Here is a 27,794-nt window from a genome sequence, read left to right as displayed (position 1 = left end):
CCAATTTAATTAATTGAAACTGGAAAGCCGAACGTTCTGAAACCTTATTATTTTTTTATGATAGGCTGACGACTTCGTTTGTTCTGCCCTGTTTCTGAAATACAAATAACGTTTGAGTTGTAAAAATAACCTCTTTAGAGTCTGAACATCTGTTTATCATTTAATAAGGAGTGTTAAATATATCGCATGTGGAACTACTTTTAGAAAGTCTTTTTTTCTAAAAACTTTTGAAGTGAATTTTTATGGGGTTACTTAGTACAGAAAAAAGTGGTCGAAGTCATCCTGTATAAGTAATTCGAAAAATTATGAGTACATTGATAAATCACACGATTTATTTGGTAAAATTTTAAGATGTCGTCATCAATTTTTTGGGGAGGATAAACAGATATATTCTGATTAAAAATTTCTACAAGACTTCAAAGCATTCAGTTGTACAGTTTCAAAGTTAATTTGCAAAATGTTGTCATACAATTTTGATTTTTTTTTTCAAAAATCTGGATGAAAACTCAACACTGATTGATATTTTATAAAAATGAAAACAAATTTACTGTTGTGAATTTTAGAGATGATGTCATTAAATTTTCGTTAGTATTTTACCATCTGCATGATTGTCCTAATATACATACAAAATTTGACAACGATCGGTCCAGTAGTTTCGGAGATTATCTGCCTAATAAAAGTCGACATACGCAGACCGACGGGAAACTACTTTTTTCGTACTCTTAGGGCCCCGAAACATCGAGAAAACATGAAAGTTTTAGTAAATTTTTTATTATTATTTCTTATTATTATTAAAAATTGAAAAATTTTAAATTGAAAAAATCGAAAAAAAGACAAAACGAAATATCGAGAAAGTGGAAGATCTAAAGTTTAAAAAATCGAAATTCCAAAATCGAAAAATTTTAAAAATGAAAAAACCGAGATGCCGAGAAATCGTAAATTCGAAAAATCGAAGAATTGAAGTATTGAAACATTTAGAAATCGCGAAATTGAAACATCAAAAAATTGTACAAAAACATTTAAAGAATCGAAAAATCGAAAAACTGAAAAGTAAAAAAAAACGAGAAATGGAGACATCGAAGATTAATTAAGATTTAAAAGATCAAAATTGAAAAGAGGAAGAATTTTAAAAATGGAAAACTAGGATATACAGAAATCGAAAATTCCAAAAATCGAAAAATTGAAATATTAAATTGAAAAATAAGGAAATCGAAATATCAAAAATAATCGAAAAATTTATTTATTTAAAAAATTTGAAAAATTGAAAAACTAATAAATCAAGAAAAAAAGGAAAAGTCTGAAATTCATAAAATCGAATTGAAAATTTGAAGAATCGAAAAATTGAACAATCCGAAAGTCAAAATAACACAAAAGAAGAATTAAAAATTGAAAACCGAACCATCGAAATCTCGATAAATCGAGAAATTCAAAAATTGAAAAATCGAAAAATTAAAAAAAATGCAAAAACCGAGATGCCGAGAAATCTGAAATTCGAAAAATCAAAGAATTGAAATATTAAAACATTTAAAAATCACGAAATCGAAACATCAAAAAATTGTAAAATCGAAAAATCTAAAATTTAAAGAATCGAAAACTGAAAAATAAGAACGAGAAATGGAGATCGAAAATTTTAAGATTTAAAAAAGATCGAAATTGAAAGGTCGAAGAATTTTAAAAATGGAAAACTAGGATGTGGAAAAATTGAAAAATTGAAATATGTATTACAATTTTGAAAACCGGGAAATTAAACCATCAGAAAATTGAAAAATCGAAAAAGTGCCATCAAAAAGACGAGAAATCGAATAATCAAAAAATCTAAAATTCATGAAATCCGATTGAAAAATCGAAAAATTGGGAAATCAAAAAATTGAAAAATCGAAAAATAAAAAAAATGGAAAAACCGAGATTCCGAGAAATCTGAAATTCGAATAATCAAAGAATTGAAGTATTAAAACATTTAAAAATCACGAAATCGAAACATCAAAAAATCGTAAAATCGAAAAATCTAAAATTTAAAGAATCGAAAAACTGAAAAATAAGAGAACGAAAAATGGAGATCGAAAATTTTAAGATTTAAAAAAAGGTCGAAGAATTTTAAAAATGGAGAACCGGGATGTGGAAAAATCGCTAATTTCAAAAATTGAAAAATTGAAATACATATTAAAAAATTGAAAAATCGGGAAATTGGAACATCAAAAAATAGAAAAATTGAAGAATCGAACAATGTAAAATTTAAGAAATCGAAAAACTGACAAATCAAAAAAACGAGAAATCCAGAAATCATAAAATCTAAAATTCATGAAATCGAATTGAAAAATTCGCAAACTGAAATGTCGAAAAAATGAAAAATTGAGAACTCGAAAAATTGAAACATCTAGAAATCGGAACATGAAAAATTAAGACTTGAATAATTTTAAATTTTCAAAATCGAATAATTGAAAAATAAAAAATCGGGAAATTGAACAATCGAAAATCTATTCAATTCTAGATAAATCCAGAAATCGAAACATTTAAAAATAAAAAAAAAACAAGAATTTTGGACATCGACAATTCTAAGATTTAAAAGATCGAAATTGAAAAGTCGAAGAATCTTAAAAATGGAAAACCGGAATGTGGAGAAGTCCAAAATTCCAAAAATCGGGATTGAAACAATAAAAAATCGAAACATTGAAAAATAGAAAAACTGACATAAAAAAACGAGGAATCGAGAAATCAAAAAATCTAAAATTTATGAAATCGAATTGAAAAATCGAACAACCGAAATATGTATTGAAAATTCCCAAAACTGAAATATCGAAAAAATGAAAAATCGAAAAATTGAAAAATTAAAACATTTAGAAATCGAAACATGAAGAGATCGAAAAATCCAGAAGTCGAAATAACACAAATGAAAAATTAAAAATTGAATAATTTGAAATTTTGAAAATCGAAAAATTGAAAAACGAAAACAATCGAAAATCGAAGCATCGAAATTTCGAATTCAAAAAATGAAAAATCGGAAAACTGAATAAGGAAAAATCATCTAAAAACTAACAAAACAAAAAAAAACGAGAAATTGGGAAAGTGAAAGATCTAAAGTTTGAAAAATCGAGCGAGTTAAAAAATGGAAAACCGAGGTGCTAAGAAATGGAAAATTCGAAAAATCAAAGAATCGAAAAACTGAAGAATAGGAAAATTGAAAAATCCCAAAACTGAAATGTCGAAAAAATGAAAAATTGGGAAATCGAAAAATTGAAAAATCGAGTAGTTGAAAAATTGAAACATCTAGAAATCGGAACACGAAAAAATTGAGAAATCGAAATAACCCAAACGAAAAATTGAAATTAGAATAATTTTGAGTTTTAAAAATCGAAAAATTGTAAAATAAAATATCGGGAAATCCAACAATCGAAAATCGAAGCATCCAATTCTCGATAAATCGAGAAATTCAAAAAATGCAAAATCGGAAAATTGTACAAGGAAAAATTGAAAAACTGGCAGAACAAAAAAAAAACGAAAAAGCGAGAAAGTGAAAGATCCAGAGTTTAAAAAATCTAAAGCGAAAAATTGTAAAATTTTAAAATGGAGAAATCGAGATGCCGAAAAATCGGAAATTCGGAAAATCGAAGAATTGAAATATTAAAACATCAAAAAAATCGCTAAATCGAAAAACGTGAATTTTAAAGAATCGAAAAATAAAAAAACGAGAAATAGAGATATCGAAAATCCTAAGATTTAAAAAATCAAAATTGAAAAGTCGAAGAATTTTAAAAATGAAGAACCGGTGTGTGGAAAAATCTAAAATTCCAAAAATCAAAAAATGATATTAAAAGATTTTAAAATGGAATTGGAACAGCAAAAAATTGAAAAACCGAAAAACTGACATAAAAAAAAGAACGAGAAATCAAAGAATCTAAAATAAATGAAATCGAATTGAAAAATTGAAAAAAAACCCAAAATTGACACATGTTGAAAAAATTAAAAATCCAGAATTCCACAAATTGAAAACATCTAGAAATCGAAACTTGAAAAGATCGAAAAATCCAGAAGTCGAAATAACACAAACCAAAAATTAAAAATTCAATAATTTTAAATTTTGATAATCGAAAAATTGAAAAATAAAAACTTCGGAAATTAAACAATCGAATATCGAAGCATCGAGAGAAAAAATAAGAAAATTGAATAAGGAAAAATGGAAAATCTGACAAAACAGAAAAAACGAGAAATCGAGAAGTTTAAAAAATCTAAATTGAAAAATCCAAAAATTTAAAAAATGGAAAAACCGAGATGCCGAGAAATCGAAACATCGAAAAATCGTAAAATCGCAAAACGTACAATTTAAAGAATCGAAAAACTGAAAAATAAGAGAACGAGAAATGGAAATATCGAAAATTCTAAGATTTAAAAGATCGAAATTGAAAAGTCGAAGAATTTTAAAAATGGAAAACGGGATGTGGAAAAATTGAAATTTCCAAAAATCGAAAAATTGAAAAGTCGAAAAACTGACAAAAAACGAGAAATCGAAAAATCAAAAAATCTAAAATTAATGAAATCGAATTGAAAAATCGAAAAATTGAAAAATCTCAAAACCGAAATGTTGAAAAATTGAAAAATTAGGAAATCAAAAAAATGAAAAATCGAAATGTTGAAAAATTGAAACATCTAGAAATCGGAACAGTAATAGATCGGGAAATCGAAATAACCCAAACAAAAACTTGAAATATGAATAATTTTCAAATTTAAAAATTGTAAAATAAAAAATCGGACAATTGAATAAGAAAAAATCGAAAAACTGGCAAAATAAAAAAATACGAGAAAGCGAGAAAGTGAAAGATCTAGAGTTTAACAAATTTAAAGTGAAAAGTCGAAAAATTTAAAAAATGGAGAACCGGGTTGTGGAAAACTCGAAAATTCCAAAATCAAAAAATTGAAATATTAAAAAATTTAAAAATCGGGAAATTGGAACATCAAAAAATAGAAAATTCATAAAATCGAATTGAAAAATTCGAAAACTGAAATGTTAAAAAAATGAAAAATTGAGAACTCGAAAAATTGAAACATCTAGAAATCGGAACATGAAAAATTAAGACTTGAATAATTTTAAATTTTCAAAATCGAATAATTGAAAAATAACAAATTGGGAAATTGACCAATCTAAAATTGAAGAATCGAAATTTCGATAAACCGAGAAATTGAAACGTCAAAAAAATGAAAAATTTAATATTGGAAAATTCTAAAAATTGAAAAATCGAAAAATGAAACATTTCAAAAATCAGAAAATCGAAAAATCGAAATCCGAAAAGTCGAAAAATCGAAAGTTGGAGCAGTCGAAACATTAATAAAAAAAAGATGTAAAATTTAAAAAGTGAAAAAATTGAAATACCGAGAAATCGAAAACTTGAAAAATCAGGAAATCGAAAGATCAAAAAATCGTAAAAATCGAAAAATATAAAATTTATTAAAGAATCGAAAAACTGAAAAATCCCAAAACAGAAATCGAAAAATTGAAATTCTGAAACATACAAATTGGAATATGTAAAGATCTCGAAATCCAGAAGTCGAAATAACCCAAACGAAAAATTAAAAATTGAAAAATTTAAAACGAAAAAATTAAAAAAATTTGAGAATTGAAAAACCGAAAAATCGAAATCCGGAGAGTCGAAAAACGGAGCAATCGAAACATTAACAAAAAAGAAAAATATAGAATTTAAAAAGTGAAAAAGCTGAAATATCGAGGAATTAAAAAATTCAGAAACTGAAAAATTCCGAAAACTGAAGCACAGAAATATTGAAAAATCGAAGAACTGAAAAATCAAAAAAAGAACTCGTGGACTCGATTACTATTCTTCCTCAGATTTCTCGCAGGAAGTAAAATTTGGATGAAGGTTATTTCCACAGCACTTCCTTCGATCCTGAAATACAGTCCAACAAATCCCGCTTCTTTGAAGAATGATAAAACTTGATTTGGGAAATTTAGTTTCTGACAACCTCTGTATATTAAAAAAACTAGCTTACGCTTGGGAAATAAAACTATAATTATATCTTTGTTAGAGGTTCTTGTTGAGCTTTTGTCTGAATTCATTAATGTATCATATCATAACGTTAGTCACCTATAGTCCGCCACTGCCTTTGATTCGTATGCATTATGTAAACTCTGTAAACTTTTTTATATTTGCTCTGGCGCGGAGTGTGGAAAAATCATACGAACGGTGAAACAACTGTTCCGGCGTAAGTTTTCCCATTGGAAAATGTTCCGATCAATATTTCAGCAAGGACACGTATGCCAATTCCGATACGTGCTATACTAATAATTAAAAAGAAGTATTTTAATAATTTTTCTTTCCTCAAAACAGAAGAGGCTATTAAAATTATTAAGCTACAATATTGTTAAATACTGGCGGGAAATTAATGAAATTGAGTACTGATTGGACCCAAAAAAGAAAGTTTCATTTTTATAAAAACATAAATTCGACCATCGCTCACTTAAATATTCAAGCGACACGCGTCAACCTACTTGGATTGATGAGGATCCTTACCACGGAGGTTGTTCGAGCATTGCGCCTACTATACAAAAATAGTATGCACAAACACCTATATCGCTTTTTTGTTACAAAGGGTCACCCAAGTTAAGTTTGATGCGCGTTTTAATTAACTTTCCTCAAGAAATAATCCTTCTCTCATAATAAACCGAAGCCTTCGTGTCTATCCTACAGACATGCGATTCTCCCCGCATTAATTACGTCATACTCCATACCATAATTTACCGAAAACCATCAAACCATCATTTCGTTTTATCAATTTAAAATTACAAAAAAGCCCACTTTAACGACCTCACGTCACGCGAAGCCTCATTACGTCCCCACGACTCTCCACCACGCATCCGCCTCAAAAGTGCACTCGTGCACCGAAAATTTTCCCCGACACTCCTATTTTTAACCTCAACCCGGCCCTTGATCCTCGCGGCGGTGATTCACGCCAAAAACCACTGCCAAACGGAAACCTACGAACGCCGACGAGTCAAAGTCCAAACGCGAAAAACCTCAGCAAATATTTGCAGACAAAAAAACTGCGCAAAAACTATTTAAACACCGGCTTGGAGGCGCGTCCCGACGTCACAAAGACGCCCATTTGAAAAAAAACAACACGTATCTGTACGGACGAAAATAAACCGGCCAAAGTCGAGCAATCTTCCAATTAACTCCGCCATTGTGCCTCACTTACGTCAAATCACCATAATTCGCCAAATTACAGGAGGAAGCAAGGCGAAAATCCGCCATTTTCGCGAGTTCAAGGTCGCGCGGCGACCTTATCGCGGCGAAATCCTAGTAGGCCGCGGCTGCTGTGACGTAACGCGATCCGGCGCGGCGTTATCAAGGCGGCCGAGACCGTTCGTCTCTGATTCAGGCGTCGGCGATTCGCACCTGGCGAGTCGGATTCGGCGGGCCGGGATTGGTCGGATCGGGATTATCGGGGCCGATTGATTGGGGAACGGGGTTGTTGGCCAATGGGAGCGCTGCGACGCCGCTATAGGTGCGATGATAAGGTGATAAGTGTCGACGGGGTAACGAGGGGTATTTGCGGACAATGGCGTAATTGGAAACGGGGGGAAATTGGATCGGGGAGATTGTATTGTGTGGTATTGTTTAGACTGTTGCTGGGCGAAATTGGCGGGAAAATGGGGTTTGAAATTAAATTTTGGCGTGATTAATTTCTCACGACGAATCCAAGATTCACGATTTTGCCAAAAACCATTTTTCTGTGTTTGGATTAGTGAAGCGGGCGTCGAAGCGTGACGTTTTAATTCAACAACAGTCTGGAGGATTCAGGTTCAAGGCGAATCCAAGATTCGCGAATGCACATTTTACCATATCTTTATTATTATTAATAAAATCATTCAGTTAGAGTGGAAATACAATGAGAAGACCATGCCAGGTGCATCACGGAACAGAATGACGAACGCCGATGCGACGTTTTATTGATGTGTTCTTCTCAATGTATTTCCACTCTACCGTTAAATTAACATTGTCGATTCGAAATTTGTACTATTATTCAGTAATCGAGTGAAAAATTGATGTGTAGGTAGAACTTTAATTCTTTTTTTGTGTATTTATTGATTTATTTACTTATTAAAAAATGTTTAAAAAGCTTCCTCGAAAATTTTTCAAATTTGTTTTTGCGAAATTTTTATTTATTTTACGTTAAGGAAAAAAATGGCTCACGAGGAGATCGAACCCTAAAGTAAAAACCCAAGGCGGATTCATAAGTCACAAGTACAGGACTATGATATTTTATAAAATTTCAGTAGTATTTACCGAGCAAAGTTTTGAGATGACGTCATCAATTTGCTTGTGAGGGTGATTAGACAAATTTCGGTTAGTGTATTACCATCTACACGATATACGTAATATACATAAAAAATTTGAAAACAATCGGTTCAGTAGTTTTGGATATTATCTATGATATCGACACAGAGACCGACTGACGGAAAGTTCAAGCTAAAAGCAATGGCGTTTACAGAATTTGGATACCTCTACACGTTCTCAAGATTTTTAATTGAAACACTGTCTCATTTCAGTCAATTTGTTTTCTCGATGTTTTATGACTCCTACACGCATCTAGATTCTTGGAACAAAATCAAAATTGTTTAACAATTTTTTTAATATTCGATTTTTCGGCCTTTCAATTTCTTAATTATTCGATGTTTCAGTTTTTGAATTTTTCATTTTCTCTTTTTTTCAAATTTTCGGTTTTTCATTTTTTTTAATTTTCCGATATTTTAATCTTACGATTTTTAAATTTTTCCATTTTTCAAATCTTCAATTTTTGGCGTTTTTAAGTTTTCGATTAATCGATTTTTCAGTTTTTCAATTTTTATTTCTTCAGTTTCTCGATATTTCAATTTTCTTAAATTTCAATTTTTTTTTACATTTTAGATTATTCTGTTTTTCTATATTTCACTTCTTCGATTTTTCTGTTTTTCAATTTTTCGAATGTATAAATTTTGGATTTCTCGGTTCTTCAGGTTTGCGACATTTTAAATTTTAGATTTTTCGATTTTCCGATTCTTCAGTTCTATTCTTCTATTTTTCGAATTTTTCAATGCCTTTAAGTGTCTCGATCTTTCGACTTTTTGGTTTTAGATTTTTCAGTTTTTCAATTTTTCGATTTTTAGAATTCTTGATATTCCGATTTTTTAATTTTTCGATTTTTTGATATTCCGATTTCTCAATTTTTCTTTTTTCCGATTTCTCGTTTTATCGAGATTTCGATTTTTCGATTTCCTGATTTTTCAGTTCTCCTATCTTCCACTTTTGGAATTTCTTTATTTTAAATTTTTCAATTTTTTGATGTTTCGAGATTTACATGTTTGGATTGTTCAGTTTTTCGATTCATTGATTTTTTTTAACTTATCAAATTTTAATTTTTCGTTTGGGCTATTTCAATCTGTCAATCTCTTCATGTTTCGATATTTAAATTTTTGGATTTTTCAGTTTTCCGTTTTTTTTTTTCGACATTCCAGTTCTGAGATTTTTCAGTTTATCTATTTATTTTTCGATTTCGATTTTTAAAATTTTACATTTTTCGAATTTTGGATTTCTCGATTTTCCCACATTTCAGGATTATGATTTTTTATTTTTTTGATGCTTTAATTGTTCGATTCTTCAATATTTCGATTTTAAAATTTTCCTGTTTTTTCAATTTTTGGCATTTCTGAGTTTTTGATTTGTCGATGATTCGAATTCTCGATTAATCGATTTTTAGACTTTTCGATTTTTTGATTTTCCCTTCTCTCCACTTTCGATTTTTCAGTTTTTCAATACTTCAATTCTAAAATTTTTCCATTTTTTAGAATTTTCATTTTTCAGTTTGTTTATTTTTAAGTTCTCGATTTTCGACTTTTGCATTTCTCGATTTTTCATTTATTGAATATCTCAATTTTGGGATTTTTGGATTTTTTGATTTTTCGATTGTTCAGTTTTTCGATTTATTGATTTTTTTTTTAGATTTAAAATTTTTCAAATTTTAATTTTTCGTTTGGGCTGTTTCGATTTCTCGATTTTTTCATGTTTCGGTTGCTCGATTTTTCCATTTTTCAAATCGATTTCTCGGTTTTTCGATTGTTCGGCTTTCAATTTTTAGATTTTTGGATTTTCCAATTTTTCGATGTTTTGATTTTTCGACTTTTCATTTTGGGATTTTTCAATTTATCGATTTTTCGATTTCGATGTTTTAAATTTTACATTTTTCAATTTATGGATTTCTCGATATTTTTTGATTTGTCAGTTTTTTGGTTTTTCGATTTCTTAAATTTTACATTTTTTGATTTTTTATTTTTTTTTTTAATTTTTCGACTTTCAATTCCGATTTTTCTAATTTTACATTTTTCGATTTCCCGATTTCATGTTTTTTTTCAGTTTTTCACTTTTACAATTTTTCGATTTCGTAAATTATTTTTGCATTTTTCAATTTTTCCGTTTAACGATTTTTTGATGTTTCAATTTCTCGATCTTTTCATGTTTTGGTTTCTCGATTTTTCAGTTTTTCATTTAGATTTCGCGGTTATCGATTTTTCAGTATTCGATTTTTAAATTTTCCAATTTTTTAATGTTCCGATTTTTCGAAATCCCAGTTTTGAGATTTTTCAATTTATCGATTTTTCGATTTCAGTTTTTTAAAACTCCCATTTTTAGATTTCTCGTTTTTTTTTTTTGGATTTTTCAATTTTTTGATTTTTCGATTTCTTAAATGTTACATTTTTCGGTTTTTCAATTTCTCGGTTTTACGCTTTTTTAAATTTTCAATTTTTGCACAGTTCAATTTCTGGACATATCTGTTTTTCTAATTTTAAAATTTTTCGACTTTTCAATTTCGATTTTTCTAATTTTAGATTTTTCGATTTCTCGATTTCATGTTTTTTTGTAATTTTTCAGTTTTTCGCTTTTACAATTTTTCGATTTCGTACATTATTTTTGCATTTTTCAATTTTTCCATTTAACGATTTTTTGATGTTTCAATTTCTCGATCTTTTCATGTTTTGGTTTCTCGATTTTTCAGTTTTTCAATTCGATTTCGCGGTTATCGATTTTTCAGTATTCGATTTTTAAATTTTCCAATTTTTTAATGTTCCGATTTTTCGAAATCCCAGTTTTGAGATTTTTCAATATATCGATTTTTTGATTTTTCGATTTCTTAAATTTTACACTTTTCGGTTTTTCAATTTCTGGGTTTTACGATTTTTAAAATTTTCAGTTTTTTCACTGTTCAATTTCTGGACATATCTGTTTTTCCATTTTTAAAATTTTTCGACTTTTCAATTTCGATTTTTCTAATTTTAGATTTTTCGATTTCTCGATTTCATGTTTTTTTTTTCATTTTTCACTTTTACAACTTTTCGATTTCTTAAATTATATATTTTTGCATTTTTCAATTTATCCCTTTAACGATTTCTTAATGTTTCGCTTTCTCGATTTTTCAATTTTTCGAGTTCTTGATTGCACGAGATTTCGATGTTTCGATTTTTCAATTGTTTCATTTTTCGATTTTTTAGTTTTTCGATTCATTGTATTTTTAGATTTTAAATTTTTGAAATTTTAATTTTTCCTTTGGAATATTTAGATTTTTCAATCTTTTCTTGTTTTGGTTTCTTGATTTTTCAATTCGATTTCGTGGTTTTTCGATGTCCGATTTTTCAAAATGTCAGTCTTGAGATTTTTCAATTTATCGATTTTTCGAGTTCGGTTTTTTAAAATTTTACATTTTTCGACTTCCCGTTTTGTTTTGGGTTGTTGAATTTTTCGATTTCTCGATTTTAATTTATTGAGATTTCGATTGTTCAGTTTTTCGATTTATTAATTTTTTTAGATTTTAAATTTTTAAAATTTTAAATTTTCGTTTGGGCTATTTCCACTTCTCGATCTTTTCATGCTTCGGTTGCTCGATTTCTCCATTTTCAAATCGTTTTCTCGGTTTTTCGATTGTTTGTCTTTCAATTTTTAGGTTTTTGGATTTTCCAATTTTTCGACGTTTTGATTTTTCGATATTTCATTTTGGGATTTTTCAATTTATCGATTGTTCGATTTCGATTTTTAAAATTTTACATTTTTCAATTCATGGATTTCTTGTTTTTTTTTGATTTGTCAGTTTTTTTGATTTTTTGATATGTTAAATTTTACATTTTTCGATTTTTTTAATTTTTGAATTTTTCCAATTTTCGATTTCTCGACATGTTTTTCCATTTAAAAATTTTGTTGACTTTTCAATTCCGATTTTTCTAATTTTCGATTTCATGTTTTGATTTTTCAGTTTTTCAATTGGATTTCGCGGTTTTTCGATTTTTCGGCATTCGATTTTTAGATTTTCCAATTTTTCAATGTTTCGATTTTTCGAAATCTCAGTTTTGAGATTTTTCAATTTATCGTTTTTTCGATTTCAGTTTTTTAAAATTCCCCATTTTTCGATTTCTAGTTTTTTTGGATTTTTCAATTTTTTGATTTTTCGATTTGTTAAATGTTACATTTTTCGGTTTTTCAATTTCTCGGTTTTACGATTTTTAAAATTTTCTATTTTTCCAGTGTTCGATTTCTGGACATATCTGTTTTTAAAATTTTTCGACTTTTCAATTCCGATTTTTCTAATTTTAGATTTTTCGATTTCTCGATTTCATGTTTTTTTTAGTTTTTCAGTTTTTCGCTTTTACATTTTTTCGATTTCTTAAATTATATATTTTTGTATTTTTCAATTTGTCCATTTTTTGATGTTTCGATTTCTCCATTTTTCAATTTCTTGATTGCACGAGATTTCGATGTTTAGATTTTTCAGTTGTTTAATTTTTCGTTTTTTTCAGTTTTTCGATTTATTGTTTTTTTAGATTTTAAATTTTTGAAATTTTAATTTTCCCTTTGGAATATTTGGATTTTTCGATCTTTTCGTGTTTTGGTTTCTTGATTTTTCAATTCGATTTCGCGGTTTTTCGATTTTTCGGCTTTCGATTCTTAGATTTTTAGATTTTACAATTTTTCGATGTTACGATTTTTCAAAGTTTGTCTTGAGATTTTTCAATTTATCGATTTTTCGATTTCGTTTTTTTAAAATTTCACACTTTTGAATTTCCCGTTTTCTTTTGAATTGTTGAATTTTTTGATTTTTCGATTTTTTAAATTGTACATTTTTCGATTTTTCAATTTCAATTTTTCTATTTTAGATTTTCCGATTTGTCGATTTTTTTTTTAATTTTTCAGTTTTTCGATTGTCCAAATTTTCGATTTCTTAAATTTTTCAGTTTCTCAATTTTAATTTTTTAAATTTAAGTTATTTGGTTTTTCGATTTTTAAAATTTTTTGATTTCGCGATACATATTTCGATTTTTCGAAAAGCATTTTTTCCTGTTGTCTGCTTTAAATATATTTCATATTGTCCGCACCTAACTGAGAGTGTTATTTACGCCAGTGGCTTCTATTTTAAAGAAATTATCGGAAAACAAAAATAAAAAAAGTCAAAATTTTTTCAAAGAAACGGGAACATTTTTAGAGTAGGTTTGAACAAAGATCACAAAAAAAAATCAAAAATCAATTCTTCAAAAAACATACTTTTTTTTATGATAACCGCTAGTTAAGAAAATCTAAGCAGATTCATAAATTACAAGTTTAGTTTATTCTTAAAATACAAACAAAACTTGATAGCAATCAGTCCAATAATTTCGAAGATTATCCGTCTAATAAAAATAATAAAAATTAACAGACAGACGGACGGAAACGGGAGACCTATTCTCTCATATTCTGGGAGTCATGAAACGTCCAGAAAAAAAAATTACTCTCCAGAAGTAAACAATCAAAAGAAAATTAGCATTTTATTTTGCTAGAAATATTCTATTTTACTGAATTAATTTATTGAAAGCTTATTGTGTTATTTTGTGGTTTGTGTAGATGCTATTCTAAAAATAAACCACACTTTTTATGCGCGTTACACACAGTTTTTTTTCTAAAATCATTGAAGTAGCCATAAAAAACTCATTAGCGAATATGGTGACCCATTAAAATACCTTGAATGCCTGGATCTGAGTAATAATAATAATAACAATGAGAATAGCTCTAATAAAACTCAACAATTGAACCCCTTAAAAATAAACAAAAACAAACAGCGGTTTTGTTTAATCTCTCATAAAGTAAAAATAGATGCATTAAAGTAGAAAAAAATCAAATAACGCCGCTAAAATTTCAAACTCGTTTAAGATAGTTTTAATTTTTTCCATAAAGTTTATAGTTTGAATTGTGTGCTTAAAACTACGTTCAGGTGCTGATAACGATAATGATAACGAATATTGATACTAGCCCCCCCCCCCCCCCCCCCCGTTCCGCTAATGGTCGCAGGGATAGTGCGAATTTAGTTGGCATTTTTTATGGTTACGAAACGACGAAAACACAATGGAAACGTTTAATGTTATGTTTGAACGGTTGCTCATTTACGTGGAAATTGACGCCAGTAAACAATAACACCTTGAAGAAAAATTAACGTTTTTATAAATATTTACGTGACGTCAGTCCACCGGTTGCTTCGCGAAAGGACGGAATCGACAGGTTAACAAACCCGACTGACGTATGTTTACTATAATTGCTACTGTAAACGACGCATTATCGCTTTACCGCTTTATTATCATTTTATAATTTGCGTTCGGCCGTAAAGCCGCTTTATGGGCACGTAGTTTGAAAATATTTTGAGACGACATTCCACAGACGTGGTTGGGTCAGTTCGGAAAGGCGGCCGATTTCGCACGGGTTGCCGCGGCAACTGGTGGGAAATGAAATTCGTTATAATTGTTTGACGACAATGTACAATCCTTTTTAATCCTGTAACTGTGATTTAAACGTCTGAAAGCTACCGTTCGATCAATACTCGGCACAATGAAACTATTTCCATAATGGGATTACAGAGAGCTTTGTAAGCGATCTGTTGTTCCTCGAATATATCTCTAAATCCTTGGATATGATTCAAGTTTTTTGCGATCTTGTATCGGTTTGCTATATTTTAATGGGCGTGCGGTTTCTTTGTCCCGATTCATTTTCGCTGGAAGTGTTTTCAGAACTAATAAAACATCAAAGTTTTTTTAGTTTTCGTCCTCCTGCTGATATAATGCGGCCGTAATTATTGGGTTTGTTCTAGATAATTATTAACACAGAATTCACTTTGGGAGTTCATTGGTCGATTTATCTCGAGACTTGGACGCCTACCAGATTAAAAAGCGCGTTACATTTTGCGGAAATCCTTCAAAATAAACTTTATTGTAAATCACAACCGTCGCCAGAGTTTTGGGTACACGTGGAGTTAAAATTAAATACAACGCTTGTGATTTTGAGAGGAAAAGTACATAGAGCGTGTTGAAGTTTTTGTTTGTCGTGGGGATTTCGTAAGAACACGTGACGTGGAGTGGGATTTTTGAATTATTGTAATTAAGTCCATGGGTGGATTGGCTACTTTCATGTTTTTTGACGTTTCATGACCCCAAGAATGCGAAAATATAGGGCTGCCGTTTGGTGTCGGTCGGTCTGTCTGTCGTCTCTCTAAAGTTCTACATAATAACGTACTCCTCCACTTGTGGTTTATGAATCCGTCTTGAATTTACTCCTAGGCATCCATTATGAACTTGTGGTTTATGAATCGGTGTTGAATTTGTATCCTAAACATCGAGCTTTTTGGAAAAAAAATCAAAATTTTAGTACCTACATCAATTTTTCGATTTCTTTATTTTTCGGATTTTCGACTTTTCAATTTTCAATTTCTGTTTTTCGATTTTTCAGTTTTGGGATTTTTCAACTTTTTTGTTCTGCGATTTATTGATTTCTCAATTTTCCTATGTTTCATGTTTTACGATTTTTCAATTTTTCGATTTTTAAATTTCGCTTTTTCTCGATCTTTCAATGTTTCTCTGTTTCATTTTTGGATTTTTTTTATTTTTCGGTTCTTCAATTTTTCTTCCATTTTTCAAATATTCGAAATTTCAATTTTTCAATTTTTAAATGTTTTGATTTCTTGATTTTTCAATTTTTGGATATTTAAATTTTTAAAATTTTTGATCTTTCGATTTTTCAATTCTTCGATACATCTAATTTTTCCAATTTCAAAGTGTCAGATTTTACAATTTTTTGATTTTGTTTTTCTTATTTTTGATTCCAAAAATTTTTGATTTTTGGATTTTCTATTTCGCAAAATTTCGATGTTTCAATTTTTCGACCAATCGATTTTTTTTAGTTTTAACTTGTCGTTTTTGGCCTGTTTCGATTTTTCAACTTCTTGATGTCAGTTTTTGAATTTTTCCATTTCTTAATTTTTCGATATTTCAGTGTGTGGATTTATCAGTTTTTCGATTTTTAAAATTTTTGATTCCACGATTTCTTCATTTTTCATTTTCTTAATTTATGAATTGATGTCATCTTACAATTTTGTGGAATAAATGTTATTTAAATGTTGAAAAGTAACACAGTTCTGAATTTGTAGTTTATGAATCTGTGTTGAATTTTTATCCTATACATCGAGATTTTTGAGAAAAAAAATCAAAATTGTAGATGACTCAGTTTTTTGATTCCTTAATTTTTCGCATTTTCCATTTTTCCGTTTTTCGATTTCTCGATTTTTCGGTATTTCAGTTCTTCGATATTTCAATTTTTCGAATAGTTCAATTTTGGAGTTTTCAATTTTTGGATCTGTCGATTTTTCGTTCTTTGGATTTTTTGATTTCTCGGCTTTTGATTTTTCAATTTTTCGATTTTTTGATTGTTCAATTTTTTGATTTATCTTTTTTTTAATTTTTGCTTCTCGATTTTTCGATTTTCGTCTATTTCGATTTTTCGACTTCTCGATGTGTTAGATTTTTTATTTTTCGATGTTGCGATTTCTCGGTTTTCCAATTTTTCAGTTTTTCGATTTTTTGATTTTTCAATTTTTCGATTTTTCGAAATTTGAATTTTTTGATTGTTCAAATTCTCAATTTTCCGATTTTTCAATTTTTCGATTTATCGTTTTTTTTTCTTTAATTTTTGCTTCTTGATTTTTCGATTATCGTCTATTTCGATTTTTCGACTTTTCGATGTTGCGATTTCTTGGTTTTCCGATTTTTCGGCTTTTCGATTTTCCAATTTTTTGATATTTCAATGTTGGGATATTTCAGTTTTTCGATTCTTTAAATTTTCATTTTGTCAGTTATTCAAAATTTCAGCTTTACGATTTTTCAATTTTCTAGTTTTTTAGTTCTTCGATATTTCAATTTTTCAAATTGTTTAATTTTGGATTTCTCACATTTTTGATGTTTCGATTTCTCTCTTTTTCGATTTTTTGGCTTCTCGGTTTTAGATTTTTCGGTTTTTGAATTTTTCGATTTTAAAAATTTTTGATTTTTCAATTATTCGATTTTTTTAAATTTTAGCTTCTCGATTTTTCGATTTTGGCCTATTTCGATTTTTCGACTTTTCGATGTGTCAGTATTTTAATTTTTGGTTGTTTCGATTTCTTGGTTTTCCGATTTTTCGGCTTTTCGGTTTTCCAATTTTTCGATATTTTAGTTTTATGGATTGATGGCATCGTATAGTTTTGGAAACTTCATTCTACCCTGTAAAATTTTATTAGCAATAACAATTTTTTTTCGATTTCTCAGTTTTTGGACTTTCGATTTTCCAGTTTTTCAAATATTTCAGTTTTGGAATTTTTTAGCTTTTTTTATTTTTCAATTTTTCAATTTCCCGATTTTTCAATTTTTTTTATTCTTCAAATTGTTACTTCTCCATTTCTTCATTTTATTTTTCGACTTTTTAGTTTTTCAATTCTTTAATTATTCGATACTTCCAGTTTTTAATTTTTCTCTCTCCATATTCCGGTTTTTTGATTTCTCAATTTTTCAATGTTATAGTTTTGGGATTTTTCAGTATTTCGATTCTCCAATTTTTTGACCTCCCGATTTTTTACTTTTCCGATTTTTCAATTTTTAAAATTGTGGATCTTTCAGTTATTCGATATTTCAATTTTTCGCATTTTTAATTTTTTTATTGTTGTTTCGATTTCTCGGTTTCTCGATTTTCGATTTTTCAATTTTTTCGCTTACAAATTTTCCGTCATTTCAGTTTTGGAATTTTTCAATTTCTCGATTCTTCAATTTTCAGATTTTTCAATTTTTGCGATTATTTAAATTTTGATTTTTTGATTTGTCAATTTTTTGAATTTTTGACTTCGATATTTTAATTTTTAAATTTTTGATTTTTGGATTTCTTGATACATATTTCGATTTTTCAGTTCTTCTGTATTTTTATTTTTCAGTTCTTCTGTGTTTTTATTTTTCAGTTCTTCTGATTTTTATTTTTCAATTTTCGAATTGATGAATTTTTGGTTTTTTAGTTTTTGATTTTTTCAATTTTTGGATTTTTTAGATTTTACATTTTTCGATTTTTCAATTTTTCGATTTTATGATTTTTTGACGTTACAATGTCTTAATATCTCCATTATTCGGTTTTCAATTTCTTTTTACTTTTCGATTTTTAGATTTCTCGAATTGTTGAGTTTTTGATATTTTAATTGTTAGATTTTTTGTTGTTTCGATTGCTCGATCCGTCAATTTTTCGATTGTTAAATTTTTTCATTTTTCGATTTTTCAGTTTTTCAACTTTTTTGATGTTTTGTTTTTTCGATGTTTCCATTTTTCAATTTCTCGATTTTTTAGTTTTTCGATTCTTCAATCTTGACTTTCACTGTTTGCGATTTTTAAAATCTTAATATTTCGATTTCTCAGTTTTTTGAATATTTGACTTATCGATATTTAAATGTTTAGATTTTTCAATTTTTTTATTTTTCGAATTTTTAAATTTTTGATTTTTGAATTGTAGCATTTTTTAAATGTTACATTTTTTCGATTTTATGATTTTTTTATTGTTCTGCCTCTGGATATTTCGACTTTTCAATTTTTCCATTTCCCAATTTTCCGTCATTTTAGTTTTCGAATTTTTCAATTTCTCGAATTTTTAGTTTTTTAATTCTTCAATTTTCCGAGTTTTCAATTACGATTTTATAAATTTTGGATTTTTTTGAGTTCTCAGTTTTTTGAATTTTTGGCTTTTCGATATTTGAATTTAAAATTTTTCAATTTTTCGATATATTAATTTTTAAAATTTGATTTTGCCGTTCTTCGGTATTTCTATTTTTCAATTTTTCGATTTTTTTATTTTTTTTCAGTTTCTTGATTTTACATTTTATGATTTTTTGACGATTAAATTACTTGACATCTCCGTTATTCGATTTTTAAAATTGTTTTACTTTTCGATTTGTTGAGTTTTCGGTATCACAATTTTTCAACATTTCAAGTTTGGGAACTTTTCAATTTCTGGGTTATTAAATTTTTGGATATTTTAATTTTTAGATTTTTTGATGCTTCGATTGCTCGATCCTTCGATTGCTCGATCCTTCGATTTTCCGGTTTTTCAATTTTTCGATTGTTAAAATTTCCTCATTGCTCGATTTTTCAATTTTTTTATTGTTCGACCTTTTTGATGTTTTGGTTTCTCAATGTTTCAGTTTTCCAATTTTTCGATGTTTGGATTTTTCAATTTCCCAATTTTCCGTTATTTAAGTTTTCGAATTTTTCAGTTTCTCGATTTTATAGTTTTTCTATTCTTCAATTTTCCGAAGTTTCAATGTTTGCGATTTTTTAAATATTGAGTTTTTGACTTTTCAATATTTGAATTTTTAGATTTTTCATTTTTCGATATATTAATTTGTAAATTTTTGAGTTTTGGATTTCTTTCGATTTTTCAGTTCTTCGATATTCCTATTTTTCAATATTTCGATTTTTAAATTTTCCATTTTTCCCTTTTATCATTTGTTGACGTCCCAATTTCTTGACATCTCGGTTATTCGATTTTTATTTTTTTTTACTTTTCGATTTTTAGATTTCTCGATTTGTTAAGTTTTCGGTATCTTAATTTTTTAACATACCAATTAATTCTGGGAATTTTTTGATTTCTGGGTTATTAAATTTTTGGATATCGTAAATTTTAAATTTTTTGGTATTTCGATTGCTGCAGCCTTCGATTTTTCAACTTGTTTGATTTCGATTTTTCGGTTTTTCAACTTTTCGATTGTTAAAATTTTTTTAATTGTTCGGTCTCTGGATATAATGATTTTTCAGTTTTTGAATTTTCCGATTTTTCAATTTTACGATGTTTTGACTTTACAATTTTTCCATTTCTCAATCTTTCGTCATTTTGGTTTTCGAATTTTTCAACTTCCCGATTTTTTAGTTTTTCGAATCTTCAATTTTCTGATTTTTCAATTTTTGCAATTCTTTAAATTTTGAATTTTTGACTTTTCGATATTTGCATTTTTAGGTTTTTTAATTGTTCAATTTTTCGATATTTTAATTTTTAAATTTTTGGTTTTTGGATTAAACATTTTTTTCTTTCACTCTCTGGTTATTCCGATTTTTTACGTTTTCGATTTTTCAAAAAGCGTTTTTTCCTTTAAGCTGTCGTAGAGTCAATCCGACGAATGGCTACTTCCATATTTTATCGACGTTTCATGACCCCTAAGTGCGAAAAAATAGTTTTCCCGTTTCCGTGTGTCTGTCATTTGTCTGTCTGTCTGTCTCGATTTTTATTAGACGGATAATCTTCGAAACTCTTGAAGCGATTGTTGCCGAATTTTGTATCTCGTTTAAGAATATCGTCAGCCTTAAGCGCAGGCACTATTTAACTCTTTATAAACCGGATGATTTTTGAAATTTTTGCTGTAGTTACCCATGACGCTGACGTCAGCAGTAAAACGTGTTGCATAACTTGAATTGCAGGGTGTATTTTGGGTTGCCTGAATATTGAACGTCATTTCGAAAAATTGATGCTATCAAAATTTCAACAACTCTTCAATTCAACCATAGTCCGCGTAAAAATTCCCCATCTTCCAGCGAACTTCCCGCAACAAAACCCGTCCGAAAATAGCATTTTCCGTGCCAGGCGGCAACCCCGCCGCCCTCGCCCGCCCCCGGCTTCCCCGTTTCCACGCAGGCCGGCCGTCGCGCGTAACGATCAGCGGCGTCGACGTCACCGGGGCGCCGGGGGCGCGTCGCGTCATGTGATCGCCAGATCGCGTCACGTGACCGTCGGGCGGGCCGTGTCGTCACGCGAAAAAATGCCGGTCGTCGTACGTTCTGGATTCTAGAAAGCGAAGCGGAGTCACGTGACGGCGCAGACCGGTCGAAGCCGAGCGCGGACCGGTCCGACATACATAATAAAGGATTTATGCATGCGACGCGATGGCGTTTGATGACAGGTCGGTCGTCTTCGCTGTTTCGAAAGGAAAAAATGGCGCGCGCGTTCAAGGTCGGTCAAGTTGACGACGATACGCCGCTGGTTAAATTGGGGTTACGTCACGGATTGGAAAAATATTGGAGGTAATTGGCGGTGTTTGGATGTATTGTAGGAATTATTTTTGTGAAATTGTTGGTCTTGGTTACGTGATGTTAGAAAGAAATCTGACTCCGACGGTCTCGTGATTGTTTAACAATTAAGGTCGATTTGTGGTTAATTTATTCTCATGTGTTGAGCAACATGGAATTCATCTAAAGTGAATCATTTTTCTGATACATTTTGTAAAGTTATGCAACTCACTTTACGTAGTTTGAGATTTCATTGTCTGTCTGTCCGTCCGTCTGTCTGCCGTCTGTCCAAATTTTTATGCTCAAATCGAAAATTTTGCATTGATGCCAAAATAAGAAAAATAAAGTTACTAACTCAAACAACTACTCCAAATTCGCCGTCTCGTTCCACCGTTCTTTCCATCCCCACGACCTCCTCCATTGGCGAAATACCAATCTCCTTTCCCCCCACTCCTCCGATAATCCCTTTCGCAATTCCACTTTTCCATCGATTTCGTGCGTCCCGTCCCCGTTGCGTAAATTCCCCAAAACAACACCTAAACCCATTACAAAACACACGGTCTAAATTTACGCCTCATCGTCCTATAATTCTATTCTGAACCGCGTCCGCAAATACCCATCCAGCGCTATCACACCGCCTAATCTCCTATCCACCCACGAACGACCGGCTAAATGGGTCAATTCGCTCTCTAACAATAAGACTAACGCTATTTTTCTATAATAAAATGATCGCGCTTGTTTCAGCTGATGAAATGGGCGAAGAACGTGCTCGGCGAAAAGCTCTTCATCGCGGCGATGAAGGCGACGTTCTACGGTCACTTCGTCGCCGGCGAGGATCAATACAAAATACGGCCCACGTTGGAGAGGTTGAGGTCGTTCGGAGTCAAACCGATCCTCGACTACTCGGTCGAAGAGGACCTCTCACAGGAGGAGGCAGAGAAGCGGGAAGTCGAGTGAGTAGGGCTTGGGGTGTTGGGGTAGGGCAAGGATGGCTAGGATCGATGTCACTAGGTTTATAGTGTGGTTGAGGTTCGGACTGGGTATGTGAAACTGCGTACTTGTAAGCGTATGACGGACATTTACGATCGGGCAACATAATTTGTGATTGAGTCGTCGTTGGAAAAGATTAAGAATGTCGGTGATTATTAAAGCCAAAATAATAAATTGTCGCTTCAATCCATGAACCCCATCTTGTCAGAACAGGTTCTGGAGGCAACGGATAATCCGGTAAAGCTTTCCGGAAGACTTGGATCCTCGAAGGAGCTTTCAGAAATAGTCGCTTTACGTTGGAAATTAAACCATTGACATCTTCATATTGATTCCGGATAACTTCAGCTACTAAACTTAAGGCGTGAACCAAACATGCTACGTGAATTAAGTCGGGAAAAAATATTTTCAGATGCTTGCTACATTCAACCAAATAGGCAAAAGCAAGTAGGGTTCAAATGAAAGGATTTCCTCAGATTCACATTTATATACAAGTTTTCTATAAATGATAATAGGGTCGAAGTAAGTCATGGAAACGTGCCGCCTCTCAGTTTTGGACTTTACTAAATGGTCAAGGACTCACGACAAATATCACACTGGTGCCTAAATGCTTCATACCATATTAAAAAAGAAAACCAATTCATTAAACCAATTTATTGTAACATTTTTTCGTAAATACTCATTATCAATTTCATGGTTTTTTTTTTATTTTATTACTTCCCGAGCGTAAGCAAAGGAAGTATTGTAATCGAGTCCATCGGCCGACTCTCTATTATTAGACAGATAATCTCCAAAAGTACTGGACCGATTGTTGTCAAATTTTGTATTTATATTACGTATATCATGTAGATGGTAAAACGCTGAACAAAATTTGCCTAATCGTCCCCACCAATAATGGGATGACATCACTTCAAAATTGCATATAGTAAATGGGTTTTAGATTGTATTAAATAACATAGTCCTATACATGTAGTTTACGACTCCGTATTGACTTTTTACCCGAAACATCCAGATTTTTGAAAAAAAAAAAAAAATCAAAATCATAAAACAACATTTTGCAATATAATTTTGAATCTGCAAAGCCAAAAGCTTTGAAATCTTGCGCAGATGGTTTGCAGTCATCGTAAGCATGATAACATTTTTAATCAAAATATATTAACTTATCCCCTCCAAAAAATTGATGACGCCATCCCAAAATTTTGCTGAAAAAATGCTACCTTAAATGTGCTAAGTATGATGAGCCTATACTTGTGATTTATCACTGCATCAATATTTTTTAGATTTGCTTATACTGGGTGTCTGAAAAAAATTATGACTGGGTCAATTTATTATATTGATTGCAAGACTGAATACTTTAAAATCTTGACGTTTTGTGAGCATAGTAATTTTTTAGTCAACATGTATACGTTTATCAACCCCAAAAAATTGATCGTCATCTCAAAATCTTTCCGAATAATGAGTCCGTTTTTTAAACATTGTAAATTATATTAATTATGTTTAAAAATTATTTAATTATATTGTGAAAATTTATAGCGTTCACAGACCAACTTCAATCGTTTCGAAAATTTCCCCAAAATTTAAATATTATCGAGTAAACGAATCACGGAACCTGATAAATTAAAATTGAAGTCGTACTTACCCCGTTTTCGGTATTTTTTGGAAAAATATCCACTTTCGTTCGTGTTCACAGTACCAACATAACACATTTTCACTAATTTTTATTAATAATAAATTAGAAATTCGCGAAAATAAGCCAAATCGGAGCTCCGATGTTGCCGCAATCAGACCGAAATCTAAACAGAACACAAGGGGCCTAAAAATGTGACCTTTGCTCAGGTAGCTCACGTGACAGTGACGTCATCGTACGTCACGATGAGATTGCAGAAATTATTTTTCATATTTTGGCCGTGAAATTGCACATTTTCGGGGTTAATTTAATAATATTTAAACAAATTGGTTTGTTTTTAGTAACTTTGCGTTTTGAAAAAAACGGAGTTCGATTTAATTATCATACATTAATACTTATCGTATTTAAACATTACAAATACTATTAATTATGTTTAAATATTATTTAATTATGTCATGAAAATTTATAGCTTTGATCGACCAACTTCAATCCCCAAAATTTAAACTTTCTCGAGTAAACGATTTACGGAACCTGATAAATTAAAATTGAAGTCCTACTTACCCTGTTTTTGGTCTTTTTCGGAAAAATATCCATTTTCTTTCGTGTTCACAGCAAAAATACAACACATTTTCACTAATATCTATTAATAATAAATTAGAAATGAGTGAAAAGAGCCCTATTTTAAAGCCAAAACGGAGCTCTGATGTTGCTGCCACCAAACCGAAATCAAAACTAAACACAGAGGCCCGAAAAATGTGACCTTTTATCAGGTAGCTCACGTGACAGAGACGTCATCGTACGTCAGGATGAGATTGCAAAAATTATTTTTCATATTTTCACTCAGAAATTGTACATTTTCGGGGTTAATTTAACAATGTTTAAACAAACTAATTTGTTTTTGCTAACCTCGTGTTCCTAGGAAAATGATTTTCGATTTAATTATCATATATTAATAGTTATCATATTTAAACATTATGAATTATATTAATTATGTTTAAATTTTATTTAATTATATCGCGAAAATGTATAGCTTTGACCTACCAATTTCAATCGTTTCGAAAATTTTTCCAAAATTTAAACATTGTCGAATAAACGAATCACGGAATCCGATAATTTAAAACTGAAGTCGTACTTACCCTGTTTTCGGTCCTTTTCGGAAAAATATCCATTTTCTTTCGTGTTCACAGCACCAACACCACATATTTTCCGTAATATGTATTAATAATAACCTATAAATTCGCTAAAACGCTCCAATTTTACGCCAAAATGGAGCGACGATCTTGCCGCCATCAAACAAAAATTAATACTGAACACAAAGGACCGAAAAACGTGACCTTTATACAGGTAGCTCACGTGACATTGACGTCATCGTACGTCACGATGAGACTGCAAAAATTATTTTTCATATTTTGGCCGGGAAAATGCGCATTTTCGGGGATAATTTAACATTGTTTAAACAAATTGATTTGTTTTTAATACCATCGTGTTTTTAGTAAAACCGTTTTCGGTTTGATTATTATCATATATTAATAGTGTCTTACCATATTTGAGCATTATAAATAATGTTAATTACGTCTAAATTTTGTTTAATTATATCGTGAAAATGTATAGCTTTGACCGATCAACTTCAACCGTTTCGAAATTTTTTCCAAAATTTAAACATTGTCGAGTAAACGAATCACGGAACTTGATAAATTAAAACTGAAGTTACCATTTTAAATACGTATTGTCGTGAAAACATTGTTACGTATATCCAAAAAAAAGGCAAAATTTAAGTTCCGCCCTCCCACCGCCACATCAATTGTAGTGATGTTATTCGTTGTGAATATTGAAATTCTAAAAAATCGTTATATTTCATATTGTAAATTGTGGAGATGCGAGGGAAGTTCTGTCGAAACAATTTTCGACCAATTTTTTTATTCCATTACGCTCCCCAGCAGGCAAATCATCAACAACTTTCTCAGATACTGAAGTTCTTCCAGGAGATTTCCCTTTGTTCACACTGCCAGTTCGAACAAAATAAACCACGAAAACAAAAGTTTTCGTACGCAAGTACCAAGAGTTTTGAAAACGACTGTTTTGTTGTTCAGGTGTAAATGGTGGACCCCAAGGTTGGAAAAGTACCGCTAAATAAAACACAAAATTTGTGGAGGACACAAAATCATTTATTCCTCCACTGACAAAAAAAGAAAAAAGAAAAAAAAACTGCGTGCGAGGGTAACTCGTGACTTGCCCTCAGGCTTGGAATTAAAATCAAATTAAACGTTCTGAATCAATGCAAATATTTGAGCGCTAAGAGTGTGGCGGTCGAACTATGTCAATTTCATTCTAGAGCGGAGTTTGGGGCTCCCGGTCGGGGCTGTTCTCCTACCCACGACGGTGAGTCTATCTATCGCAAGCACTGCCGCAAAGCAATTCACCGCAGTTGGGTCCCGGCTATCACGAAGCCGACAGCGTTACGTCATCTCGACCGGCCATGAATTCTATTATAACCTGCATCGTTTGTACAGATGGCGCGATAAATCTCGCCAGCTCGACTAGGAACCGCGCACTCCGCTTATGCCACGTTTAACCTCAATTCCATGTTAAATGTTCAATTTCCATGACTATAACACTAACGACAACTGAACAAGTGTTAAAGTTTCAAAAGGCCAATACACAACATTTAAATTCGACATACAAACTTGTGAAATTTTAAACAACAAATAATTCTTATGTGGGATTAAAATTGGACATCAGATAATTTATACGATGGAAACATTCATCAACCAAACATTTACATAAAAAAAAAACTAGCAAAGATTTATGGTTAGAAACTGTAGCGCATGAAAATTTACGTTCAATTTAAATTATACAACAAAGAAAATTACTGAAGTTAAAAATTTGAGATAGAGAAAAATTGTATGAGGTGAAAAATTGCAAAGCCAACAAACTTACATGAGATTAATATTTGCCACACTTTATCAACAATTCAAATGTTGATTGGTTACTTAAAATAATTGTTAGCTTTGAGAATTTATAATTTCGTGAACTGCTTACCCCAAACAAAACACATGATAAATAAACACAAAAATATCCAGTCAGCGTTGCGAGGAATAAGTGTCTCGGTGATGTAATTTTTAGCGTTGCGAGGAAATGCCTCGGTGATGTAATGATGATAACGATGATCACTGCCCAGAAGAAGAAATGATTTTAACCCCCAGGCAGTTCACGATATTATGAATTTTGTTAATTTAACTGCCGTAAATGAACTATTAGCGATCTTGTGTGAGAAATTAAGAAGTGTTATAATGTAACACTTACGTATTAGCATCCAGAAACTTATTCATAATTAGACAAACAAAGTCCAACCAGTCCTGACTGAGTGAATTTCATGAAAACTCCTAGCAAATGTCTGTTACATTGTGTTAGAACCAGTTAACGATTAAAATCCTAACATGAACTGCGAATTTACAAACAATAAAACAAATTTAGAGCACGTGTCCGCGGTAGTCGAAAATTCGCATTTTTTTCTATTAAAAAACCGGAACTAAACTAACCAAGCTACCTTACCACGTGATTACACTGACACAAACACACCCAGACTGACGCTTTCACCTCCTTCTAACAAGCAGAACTACCAACTACCAGAAAAAGAACTAAACGTGCAAAGGACCTATTCTATAAAAAAATAATGTCAAAATCAGTTGTGTCTTAGCAAGTACCAGCCCCACCCACCCGCCCTCTGATTTCTCACAAGATAGGTTATTTGCCAAAATCAGTCTTATCTTAGCTAATACTAATATTTTGGCTAATGACATA

General features: G+C 30.5%; 1 protein-coding gene across 3 annotated transcripts in view; it reads left to right on the top strand.

The window, feature by feature from the left end:
- The window catches only part of LOC135121687 (proline dehydrogenase 1, mitochondrial-like), a 56,047-nt gene that overhangs the window by 9,399 nt on the left and 18,854 nt on the right, over positions 1-27,794 (top strand). For all 3 annotated transcript variants that reach the window (XM_064045975.1, XM_064045974.1, XM_064045976.1), the window contains exon 2: positions 22,124-22,332. In XM_064045975.1, the coding sequence (XP_063902045.1) occupies positions 22,124-22,332 (209 nt within the window). The remainder of the gene's footprint in view (positions 1-22,123; positions 22,333-27,794) is intronic.

The sequence above is a fragment of the Zophobas morio genome, unplaced genomic scaffold (assembly GCF_036711695.1).
Source record: "Zophobas morio isolate AGI-343-1 ecotype UQ-CSIRO unplaced genomic scaffold, CSIRO_AGI_Zmor_V1 ptg000669l, whole genome shotgun sequence".
Classification (NCBI taxonomy): Eukaryota; Metazoa; Arthropoda; class Insecta; order Coleoptera; family Tenebrionidae; genus Zophobas; species Zophobas morio.
The sequence above is the reverse complement of the archived record's forward strand: the minus strand, read 5'-3'. Positions and strand labels throughout refer to the sequence as shown.